General features: G+C 44.5%; 1 protein-coding gene across 1 annotated transcript in view; it reads right to left on the bottom strand.

The window, feature by feature from the left end:
- The window catches only part of LOC109986960 (diacylglycerol kinase beta), a 104,465-nt gene that overhangs the window by 33,791 nt on the left and 57,811 nt on the right, over positions 1-12,863 (bottom strand). The window contains exon 22 of the mRNA XM_065962181.1: positions 8,170-8,234. Coding sequence (XP_065818253.1) covers positions 8,170-8,234 — 65 coding nt within the window. The remainder of the gene's footprint in view (positions 1-8,169; positions 8,235-12,863) is intronic.

The following is a 12,863-nucleotide window of genomic DNA, read 5'->3' as shown; positions in this document are numbered from 1 at the left end:
AACCCCCCAAAAACCTCTCCAGATAAGACCTGCCCCCCTCTGAGTGTTTTCAGTCATTGAAGACCCGTCTCTTCATTGTTCCATGTTTGACCTCCTGACTCTGTGAAGCACCTCGGATGTTTGAAATGTGCTCGTTAGATAAAGTGGTCTTGGACGATACAATGGGCTCATCTAAAGCTGTGGAGCATTAAAAAGTGTTTATTTGACTTGTTGGTGAAATGTCTTAATCCGCTGTACTCGCTCACATGTTTTCCTCGCTGCTAATTGTCTCTGTGTCCCTCGTTCTCCCTCGCTCACCTTAATGCCTCCCCAGAAACCTGCACCGCTGTCAAATCAGAGGATTATGAGCATATTTGAGATCACAATTAGGAACAGTTGCGATTCTCAACGAGGCGAGCTGCCTAACCTCATTAAGCTGCTTCCACTTGAGACGGACTGTAAAAAAAATGCAATTAACTCCTGTTTTCTGTCTCTCTCACAGACTCAGAGTGCAACAGGGAGACGCAACACGTCCGTAAGCCTTTCCTCTCTTATTCCCAGGTTTCTGCTCCAAATCTGTCAAAACGCCAGAACAAAAAGGATCTTCAATAATCTTTAAAAAGGTTTTTTTTTCTTTCTTCCTGATTATTAGGAGACAAACATCTTATCATCAGGTCACTCAGTATGTGCCCAACTTTGGGGATTTGATCGGTAACGAGGGTTTAGTGTTTTCACGGCGTGCTTTAAAGGATCAACAACTTATTCTGAAACAAAGAGAAGAACATTTTCAAGCTGTTTAACATTTATTCATGAACATGGACTGCAGTGAGAGATCAAGTTCATGACTTGTTTGAATTCAAAGCCATTATTGTGATTTTGACTAGCAGCCCTTCTATCCATCCATCCATACATGGGGGCTGGATCCGATCCCAGCTGTCATTGAGCGAGAGGCGGGGTTACATTGTAGACTGTTCACCTGTCATTCAAAGCTCTGACATATAGAGGGACAACCAGACACATTCACACCTACGGACAATTTAGAGTCAGCAGTTAACCTAACTAGCATGTCTTTGGACTGGAGAGGAAGCCGGAGTACCCGGAGAGAACCCACACATGCACGGGGGAGAACATGCAGACTCCACGCAGAGAGGCTCCTGTCAGACGGGGATTCAAACCAGGAACCTCCTCACTGTGAGGGGACAGAGCTAACCACTGGACCACCGTGCAGCCCCAGCAGCTACTTCTCATTTGAGATAAATACACAAAATGCTAATTCTTAAATCAATGTTTATCTGCCAGTTAGCAGGACGGACTCAGGCCGCGAGTGGTTGCCATGGTTGCGTCTTCTTCTTCTTTCTGCTTTTTGCCGTTTTTTGCAAACCAGCTATGTGTGTACTGCCCCCTGCTGTATCAGAGTGTGTACAAACACAGTCGTGCTCATGGAACGATGTTACTAATGTAACGCAGACCAGCGGGGGAGAGGGGAGAGGGACGGTAAGAAACAAACGTGCCTAATGTGAAAACGCCCTGATACCTTTTGGGGTATAAAGTTTGTCGGGTTAAAATCCAGTTCTCCTCCCTTCTGTTGAGAAGAATATAAATATGGTCATTGGTACCCCCTCTCTTACCTTTTCAATGCTGTGGAACCTGAATGATGATGACATCTGAAGAAGGAAGGAGGAACCATGTTGATATAAAAACACATGTTCATCATCATCAAAGCTCAGGGGTCTCCTTTAACTGTACCCCCCCCCCCCCCTTGTGACCCCTCCCTTCAGATAAGCATCTCCTTTAATCCCTAACATGAGCAGTGACCTCCTGGCCCCGACACTTCTCCTCCGCCCCCCCCCTCCACCTCTTCTCCCTCTCGTACATCTTGAGGAATCAGAACACTAGGTGCCCGTCGTAGCATGGAGTCACAGAGGGCGAGGTTTGACGTCACTCTTCCTCGTGTTACAACCCCCCACCCCCCACCACCACCGCCCTCTGAAACAAACCCCCGCCAAGGATGTTCTGCAGCTTCTAACAAGTACAAGTATTGAGAAAAGAAGGTTTCACTATTTTGTCTATAAAGATGTTCTAACCTGCCATGGCATGCAGGTTAAATAACAGAGAAATCATAAGCTGCATCACGACTTTCAGCCTGACATCAGTTTCCACTTTTTTAAACACTTCAGCAGTAAAGGTTTACTTGATCTGTTTATTTTAGAAAGAGGTCTAATTGTTTAGACAGAGAAAAGACAAGATTGAAACTGATTCATTTTCATTGCCTGTTTGTTTTAGACATCCTCGTTACTACTACAGCTTGAGAGGTGCCAGTCCACTTCCTGAGCTCTGCCGAGGTGCCCTTGGGCAAGGCACCTATAAGCCAGTTGAGGTGGTTCAGGCATCTGACTAAGATCCTCCTAGACATCCCCCTTTGGAGGTTTTCTGGGCACGCCCAACTGGGAGGAGACCCTGGGGGGAGACCCAGAGCACACTGGAGGGATTAAATATCTGCTCAAATATTAGTTGTGGGTTTTTCTTTCAATATGAAAGACTAACAGCAGATGCTGACTGATGCATGTTTGGGAGTGACCGTAGTGACTTCCATGGATGTGGATATCCTGTCCACACGCTCTTCATCCAGTCTGACCCTGACTGGACACATACAGAGCTGTGAAGTGGGAGGATTTATTTTGGGCATCATCCAGAGCCAAAAAAAGGCACGGATGACTTACAGCGGGATCATATCCAGACCTCAAACTCATCTGTAGGCTTCACCTGGCACTTTTATTTCTTCAAATATTAAATGATCTTTGAAAGTAGTGAAACAAGTTCAAGATGTAGACGAATCTATATTCAAAGGCATGCCCCAAGCTAAAACTCAAAGTTTCACAAGTAGAATTTAAGAATGACTGTCAGGTTTACGATAATAGACTGTCAATATGAATGTTTGAAGCCTGAGTGACGTCACCCGTCTGTTCCATCGACGGCGGTCTCCATGCTGGAAATGCTGTCTCAGCCTAACTTTCAGTCAACATAACGACAGGCTGAGAGCTGGAGCTGAGGCGGGTTTTAAGCCTCCTGACAAACCGTTACACGGCACCCGCCTGTCAATCAGGTCAGCTACACGCCTTATTGTGAATAACTCTTATCCTTCATCAAATCAAAACTGATGAGTCATCAAAACACTCCCCCCCTGTACAGTGTGTGCCGATCGAGACATGAGCTAGCGTGAGTGTCCTTGGGCAAGACACTTAACCCTGCATTGCTCGGGCTGCTTCGGTAGCAGTGTATGAATGGATTAGTGTTCTACTTACTCTCTGTTGTACGTCGCTTTGGATAAAAGCGTGAATTGTAACATAACACTCAGCTCCACATTGTGTACGCATGCTTGCTGTTTGAAATTATAGGTTTCCTTTAGCTCCGAATGAATAAAGTAACTATAAAGACAATGTGTTGCTTTGGCTGAACAGACAAAGAGTGACTTCCAAATCAAAACAAACCAAACCCTGAGCTCGCTCGACAAAACGCCTGCAGGTTTTCGATGACTCAGCCTTGTGACAGTGTTTTGGGACAGGGGGTCACAAAGGTGCTGATATCTGATCCCTGCTAATCCAATCAGGTGATACGAGTCAGTGACCTCTTCTCCAGGCTGGACTGAGCAGCTTATAACAGGAGCTCACGGGGTCTACATTTAAAATAACTTTGAACTTAATCACTACTTTAAATCATCAGTCGAAAAACTGGAGCGTTGATCTGATAAATCGTCCTGAGAGTCGTTTTTTCAGGTGCATTTACATAATGTATGCAGCTTTTGAGATATGTGTGCACTCAGTGTTTTTATATTTCCTTCTTCACTGTTTTTATGTGATTACCGGTTTTTAAATGTATTTCAAAGTGTTATTAAAGTGTTCACATGGACATGAGTGTCCCTGTTCTGAGTCTGATCCTGGTTCTGATCACCTTCAGGACCTGGAGTTTACATTCAAACAGAGAAACCTGGTTCTTCCTCTCCCTGTTTACATGATAAATACTCGTATCCTGCTTTCTGATTACTGCATCGTATTTGTTCAGGCGCCGTACTCGCTCCACTGTACGTGTTGGGAAACCGGCGTCCTGCATCCTGTTCACCACAGACTTGAACCTGCATGTTGAAGTCTGACTTCAGCAAAGTTTCATGTCCTTTTTAAGTCTTCTTGATAAAAACATCACAGAACATAACCAGATGTAACCGGTTATTTCTCTTCTCTATCACAACTCCTTCACTCCAAACCCTCGCAGCTCTGAATCGTCTTTGACTGGTTTCTGTCAAACTCTGGAAATAAATCAGTCCGGATGTTAATGTGGGGAACGAACATCTCTCAGAGACTTCGATCTGTCCATGTTATATTCCCTAAATGGAACCTCGCATGTCTCACACATGTTAACTTGTTTGCGTCATGGCATGGCTCATATAGCTGCGTGTCACATGCTGGGTTTCTTTTGACCGACATGAGAAAACGTCTCCTTACTCGTGTTTTGTGACCGTTTGTTTGCGTGCTTGTACATCCCTGTAGCTCAGACGGGGAGGGGGCATCTTTCCTTTCAAACATCGGGAACTGCGGCACAGAAGAGTTCAGCAGTGTCGTCTCTGCCTCCCTCTCGATTCATTATTTACGAGTGACACATAGAAGCCGGGTTTCTTGTTTATTTACAACGTCTTGGTAGAAATAGGACAGGCTGGACCTTGAACACACAGCCACTGCAGCGAGGAGGACAACCTCCGCACATGAGACAATCTACATAACTCTGCTGCACATGTTGTCTTTTGCAGCACTGGTACATCGTTTGGAGATTTTCCAAAAAACGGTTGACTCCATCCAAATGCACTTGTCATGGTCTTGACCTCTGATTGTGTGACGTTCTTTTCAGTATTTATAGAGTTTTAAGTTTACAGTTATGTTCATCTCACAGGTAAACACAAAGTGAAAGTTATTAACATAAAGGTAAAAATTAATCAGGGAAATGGACTCTGTTGCTCTGTCTGCCATCTTGAATTTCACATCATCCTTTTGACGTCATGATTTGTCTCCTTTGACTCCCCCTCCCTCCCGCCCTCCCTCCCTCCCTTTCTCCCTCCGGTCCGACAGAGAAAATATCCCGCTGTGAGCGTCTAGAAAAGAGCGACTCGAGAAGACGCCAGGAGCCGCCCGTCAAGTGTGAAAAAGTTTCAGTCCTCAATCAGCTCAATGTAAAACCAATGGGAGTACAAAAGAAGAAAAAACAGTGAGTGTTGACTTCCTGTTAAAGATCTCCGTTTGATTTGTTGTACTGTGTGGGGGGGAAGTCAGTACAGTTCATGTTCTTGTGTGGAGCTACAGTTGGATCCCAGCCATGACGAGTGGATCACAGAGCGACCAGCGAGAACAGAACAAGTTGGAAGCATCAAAGACGAGTTTAAGGTTAGCGTGTTGTAACCTTTAAAGGCAAGTTTTACGTGTGCTGAATTCGCCACATAAACACTTTACATCTTTTCACTCCGGCCTTTGTTTAACGGATCAAAGAGACCTCCCCCCCCTCAGGGAACAGATTAGTCTTTCTTTTATCTTTCATCAGCCTCTCTTTCTTCTGTGATGAACAGATACAAGGACTCAGGAATATGAACTTAAGCATTCATTATTCACTTTCAAAGAGGAACCATCTTACTGAACCTTTTTGTTGACATTCGTCTAAACCGTCTTCATGCAAACATGAAGAAACACACCACGCCGCTCTGAGATACTTCAACAAGATTTAAAAAAAAAAAAATGTACACACTCGATAATCTTTTCTCATGTGAACGAAGTCTGTAGTTTATTCAGAATATGGAGGAAAGGGAGGCGATCGAGCATGCCCACAGGTAACCCAGCAGCAGTTTAATTCATGAAGGCTGTAATAATGGTGCGCTCCTTTAACCTTTGAACTCAGATCTCTCGGAGCTGGGATGTAACATCAGTGTTAAGTGCGTTCCATTAGCGAGTTTGCAACAGGTAATACCAGGCTACATAGAACTTGCTGATACTATCGGTGTGATTGATTTAATTACACAAACAGGACTAAGTTGATAATAAACACTTTAGTGTGCAGCCTAAACGTTACTGTTGATACATGTAGCAGCCATTTTGGATTGAACTCAACTACTGAATGTGCTCTGAGTTTCCAAGACAGATTTCTGACTTCAGGGTTGCTCATGAAATGTTTTGATGTTCTTCTGAAGGAACAGTTGAAGGATTGAAAGACAGAGGGATGGTTTTGATTGGCTGCTGAGTTCAAATATAAACACATCTTCTATACTGACCGTTAAATAAAGCACATTGCTAACCTTGTTCTGAACATATAAACATCTCTCCACCTCAAACCAACACCACCCACAAGTATCAGAAGCTGTGGGGGGGAAACAGCCTCTTTGAAGTCTCCCGGCTTTCATTCCCAGCAGCCTTTGCTGTGGCCACACTTCTCTGTGCCGACTCTTTCAGATGCAAAGTGAGAACAAACATCAGCAGCGGCATTCACTCAGACAGCGGCGCCCTGAGGGGAATCAGTGCTGATGAGTTTATGGTGCTGCTGGGATCTCTTCTGTAACCGCCTCGAGGGCGAGGTGTGTGTGTGTGAAAACAAACAACTGGTTTGTTTGTGAATGTGAAAACCTTCTCCAGTTTCTCAGAGCAAACCTCCATGCAAAACATTTGCTGGTGTCAAGGATGCACACCGCCTAACCCCTTACCCTTAATCTAACCTCTTCAAATGTTACTGCCGGGTCAGCGGCTGATGACTCTGAGGATGTTGGTACCTGAGTCGTTTCGGTTTTGTGGTGACTGAAGGCCCGCGTGCAAATGGTTCACTCTCATCTGTGCAATTTCAGCTGTTCCAAAAAAAACAAAACAATGGATGCTCTGCTGCCTTTTCCTCTATCCTACAGGAGTTTCTCTGTGCTGCTGTGATGAGAACACGGATCAATACGGACAAAACAACAAAACATTCAACGAGGGCAAAATCTGACAAATCAGGTTGGACCGTAAATCCTTAGTCGGGGTCAGACCCAGAAAGATTATATTCTACCCATGCAATGAGTCATTCAAAAAGAGAACAAGCAAAAAGGTCATGATTTAAAGAGAAGATGAAAACACAGTTATGAAGGCCTTAAAGTCTGTCTTTTTAGTCGTGATCACTCCACTCTCTCTGAAGAGACAAACGCTATCTGTAGGCCACGCCCCCATGTGTGTTACATCACCAGAAAGCCCAGGATGCACTTTTCACCGATCACAATGACTCATATTGACTGCCCGCATGATATTTGAAATAAAAGCTTCGGTGTCATGTCCCCAGCAGAGTGTCTTCTGAGGTGAATGAGTCCAGTTTTGATAATCTCTTGTAGGTCTGAAGTGGCACTCCAAGAGGATCAATTTAGTTATCATGGCAACTTGTGCAATGTGTCTTGTGGTGTGTAGAAGAACATATTGAAATGTTTGTTTATAAAAAATGACCTTAGATCATAAATTTTGTTTTCCAAGACACACAAAGGCAGAACATGTGAAGATTGCCCGTGTGCACATTTGATTCTGTACGTCAATCGCTGTTGCTGCGTTCAGCTTTCTCTTCTTCTGATGAGCATCGTCACAGAGGTATTTCTCCTCTGACTCCGGGTGGCTGACCCCTCCCACACTCAGACTGAGGCAGCTTCCACCGTTACATAACCGTTCATTAGGCGGCGGTGCACTCGTCTGCACGGCCTGCCATGTGAAGATACCCGACCACTCTGCTGCTAGAGCGACACAAACCTCCAACCTGCAACACTGAACATCTTTCCACACAACTGACTCATTAATTAATTAAAAATGTACCCGCATCAACGAGCATGAAAAAGACCCCAGACTACTCAGAGCTGGGAGTCCTGCCTCGTGACACTTCGGCGTTCACATTCCCGTACGTCACAGCTCAGGTCACTTTTAGCACTCTGCTAATATATTGATCCCTCTGTGCAGGCCCGTTTTGTCCTCTTATTGATTGCTGACGATTGCATCTCGCTGTCATATTGTGTTTCCAGATCAAAGGGCGAGGTCACTAGCTGGTTAGGCCGTTGCTTGTTAGCTAATGGGGTAAGCTAGCGGTACGACATCATGTAAGACGCCACTTTCATCAACCAGTGTGTTTTTAAAGGTGCTGGTAGTTTCTTTTGCTTCCTCTTACCTGCTGTTGAACTTCTCAGGGTGCTTTTCTCTCATCAGGTGAAAGCGATGGGCAATGGAGGCGTCCTGCAGGAAAGAGCAGAAGATAAAGACGACTTTAGACCTTCAGGACGATAAACAAATGACACAATCACAGACTGCTGAGGAAAACACACAAAGAGAAATACAATTTTATGACTCAAGGACATTTTAAATTACTATTATGCATCTGAGTGGCTGCAAGGTTTTGGCTGCCTTAAAGTGGCAATATGTAACTCTGACCCCTAGTGTTTAAAATGTGTACTGCAGACTGAATTCTAAACATTGTAGAGTGATGTCTCCCCCTGCTCCCTCCTCTCTAGATGCTCACGCAGGTTGCCATGTAGTGGACACTGAAGCTTCAGTGTTTAGCCAGCTCTGCATCGGTCTGTAAACCTTTCTACGTTCTAACCTCTCTCCATTTTTCAAAAAGCATCTCCAATATTGATCCTAGTTTGAGCATGTTTCTGCTCGTGGAGCTTATTAGAAACATGCAGAGGCTTTTTAGGTCGGATACAATCACTTCTATCTGAACCAGTTCTCTTGCCCTCTTCCATCGCTGCAACACCTGTTGGTTTGACCTGATAACTGCTCTCATATCTGGAAAACCGAGGGGCGTCTAAAACGGCCGTGTGGGGGTGCCTTAAAACCGCCTACCTTCTCTGGTCCAAACAAATCCGGGAGCATTCAGGACCAGAATCTAAAGTTAGAAGGAGGACATACTGACTGCTGCATTGTTGTCAGAGAAGCCAGCGCTTCAACATAGCGTGTTTCCTTAATGTCTGATCATATTGTCAGGTCACTTTATCATTTCACTCACTACACATCTTACTGATTGGACCTGAGTGTCTCTGTCTAATATCTATTAGCACATTAACATATCATGATATGTATTTCCTGTGTGGACTCTTGTGTCTCACCAAATTGCCCCTTGGAGACAATCAAGACTGTCCAATCCAATCCTATTAAAGCGGTTTGACAATGAAAGACATGAGAGGATTTGAGCTTGACTGTTTGAAATACCAAAGCAAATTACAAACCTTTTATAGGTACACAAATACACTGATCATCATTTTCAACCCTTCAACATTCAATTTTTATACCTGCCACCTGATCTTTTACTCCAGACACAGGATTAAAACACTCTATTGAACTAGTGAGTAGAAACATCTTTTATACAGACACCTCCCTCAGATGAACAGCTGGTTGTAGCAACATCATAAAGATGCTAACTCAGCAGTTTTTATCCATGTTTTATTGTCTGTTTTCTGAGCTCAGAAACCTGTCTACTGCAAAACAGTGACATGAGGTGAGTCTGGGCTCTAATGTCACTGTGACTCCTGGTCTAGTTCAGTCCGTTGTTGGACCACAGTGTAAAATAAAGAATTAGAGTTTTGACTCATTGCACAATGCAGCGTTTAACAAAAGGTCACAAGTTGCTCGCAGCAGAGGTCAGACTGGACCCGGCCCCTCCCGCTCCTCTGAGCCCCTCCCATGTGTTTAACCCCTGACCTGAGGGGTCAGAGGTGAATGTAATCCTGATCAGTCACAAGAGCCTCAGAATGACCTCACTTGTGTTGTTTTTACACATGCACAAAACTCTTTTCAGGACTCTTTTATTTTTGAATATATTGCCCGATTATGCAAATGAGCATTTAAGATTTAAAGACACGTTTGTTTGTGCATCTTTCTACATAAATGTGTCTGAAATATGACTGTCACACCTTTAGGACTGATTGTAGTCTCAAGTGAATGATGTTGTAAGAACATTAAGGCTACAGCAGCAAACAAACATCCAAAGTAATACTTTGTATGGGCTGCAGTGGGGTTAATACACACAACCATGCAGCAGAGATTTAGACACTTTGTGCAGATGTCATCAATTAAAGAGAGCAGCAGGTTGAGTTTGAACAGAGCTGCTTTGTCTCCTCTCAGGCCGGAGGCTGAGATCCATTTCATGCAGATAAATACCATCTGACACATGTAAGTTCAAGATGCATGGGTCGAGAGATTATATCGACTTTATGTCAGAGGAGTTACATATGATGGTCCACAGGTCCAGAGAGAGAGAGAGGGAGAGAGAGAGAGGGGGGAGAGAGGGAGAGAGAGAGAGAGAGAGAGAGCGAGAGAGAGAGAGAGAGAGAGAGAGAGCATGGGGGATGTAAAGTGTCACTGACTGTGGAGTCAGTAATGAAACCAACACACGACACCAAAGAATACAACTTATAAAACTTAAAGTTAGAACTACATCAGACATCGGAGTATAATTCACAGATTGACGGTCCTGTGGAAGAAAAGAAAGGACGAGTTCAACTCTACAACAGGATACAAAAGAAGAAGACCGCTGCACAGATATCAGGATTGATAAAACTCTAAACCTGTAAACTTGCAGGACATTTATCTTTAAAGGAGCAGTATGTAACTCTGACACCTAGTGTTTAAAATTGGTACTGCAGTCTAAATTCTAAACATTGTAGAGAGCTGTCTCTCCCCCCCCCCCCCCCCCCCCCTAAAGTCGATGCTCACGCAGGTTGCCATGTGGTGGACACTGAAGCTTCAGTATTTAGCCAGCTGAGACCTGAGACCCTCAGCACCCTCTGCATGCAGAGTTTAGTGTGTATTTGAAACGCTAAATCTCTAGTCTGCACAAACAATTTCCCTTTTTAGGTACCGATAAAGAGACCGTGAACCCTGAGGTGGAGACATGTTGTCCATCTTTATACAGTCAATGAGATAAGGTCTGTGAATTCCAATCAAACACAGACTTTGCATTAGTGTGACTGGGCTGCACATGGCAGGTAACGTCAAAATCCTGAGGTCTTCAAATTAAACTATTCCCATGCAAATATGACTTTAGTCTGAAAGTTTGACCTCAATTAGTGCTCAGAGCCGGTGACAGAGGTGTTCATTTACACCAAAGTCTTTCATGCTGCAGCTCTGACAGGCTGAAGCATCTGTGGCGACATCCTGACACCCCGCCTGCCCGTGCAGGTGTTTCAACGCTCTGCAGAACGGAAGCTTGTGACAAGACAGGTGCACAGCTGATGTAATTAAACGCATCCTTGCTTGCTTGTCACCCTCACAGAACGTCCACGGGTGCTACTGGCCCGCTGCAGCAGCTCACCTCCTCTCCCAGACACACGCAGCGATGTGCTGAGATCTCACAGCATCAGCACATATCGAGCTTTAAATAGAGCTGCTGCTTCGGCCAGACGAGGAATCTGATACTGGACGCCGGGGCAGTGAGGAGACGTCACAGGTGAAGTGCTTTTCTGCACATGAGACTGACTTTGCCGCACAGAGAGAGCGAAATCAAAAAGCGGATTCTCTTGGCAAGGTTACTTCATGTAACAAAAAGCACAAATAATAGAGGAAAACACGGGCACAAAGACGGCGCCCGAGGAGCAGTTGTCATGTGTGAACGGCCGCGCTCATCTGCTCTCAGTCCCACCCTGCAGGCCATCTCTGACCACCTCAGTTTTTCTGCTTTCTGTCGCCCTCAAATAAAATCTGTCTGTAACGATTTGTGACATTTGCCATAGCCTATAGTTCCCTGCGTGATGAAGGTTGTTTTGATATTGCCGTTTGAGGGTTTTGCACGTGGTGTGAGGGCAAAAAAGAGGTGCTGTGGGATGGATGTTTTTTTAAGTAGAGTAGAAAATAGTGGGACTAGCAGCAGAAAAAAAATGAAAACAACCAAAACACCGGCTGGAAAATGTCACCTAGAGCAAATAAACTGTCTGCTCTGCCCTGTGGGGTGAATCATGGCCGATGGGGAGAGGTTTGGTTAGCTTAATGTCAGTCAAATGTCACAGTCAGCATCAAATCTCTCCTATCATATTCTCCAGTCATACCAAGAAGCTAAGGTTAGCGTGCATGATAGAGAACACGCTCACCATACTCTACATCATTCAACTCATCTTAAAATGTGACTCTGACTGAATTTACAAAAGTCACATCTTAAAGGCAGTGTTTGTCATTCCCTCCAGATCCACTTTTTAAGATTTTGATTGAAATTGTCTTTAGGTCCTGACAGAAATTAATAACTCATGTTCTCTGAAAAAGGAACAAAGAAAATCTGTCATCTGTATCAGTTGTAAGTCTCTAAAAACTTCCACCAATGTCTGCCACGAGGTACCAATCTGATGAACCAATCACACGCCTCCCTGTCTCCCTGATCGCTCTCTACCTCTTGCGTGCTCTAGCCAACACTCAAAGCGCAAAGTTTCTACACAATGCAAGAGATGAGCTGAGGTCCACTTCTGGAGAAACGGCGCTCGGGCATGTAAGTGAGGGGGCGTGGCTTTTTAGGGAGCACAGAGGGGAAGGGGTGTAGACGGAGCACTGAGGGACTTTCAAAATTATGCTAGATTTAGAAAATGACCAACCTGCCTTTAATTGAATATGTTTTCTGGAAACAGTCGGGATTTTTCCAGCAGTGCGAGACATTTCTTCTGACATTAACACTCTGCACGTCTATTTCATGAGACACGAGAGCAGCAGAGAGAATATGAGAAAGTCTGTTTCATAAATCTCACGATTCTATGTCACACCTGCGACAAGAACAGCTCTGTTTCTTTTTTTTTCTTTAAGAAGAGAAAGTTATGTATTTTGTTTTTTTTCTTGCTCCTCATGCTCTGAAATCGACGCGGCTCCATTTGAAGACATTTAGTGAAA

Source organism: Labrus bergylta, chromosome 13, assembly GCF_963930695.1.
Source record: "Labrus bergylta chromosome 13, fLabBer1.1, whole genome shotgun sequence".
Lineage (NCBI taxonomy): Eukaryota > Metazoa > Chordata > Actinopteri > Labriformes > Labridae > Labrus > Labrus bergylta.
Note: the sequence above shows the minus strand (reverse complement) of the source record. Positions and strands in the feature narration are given on the sequence as shown.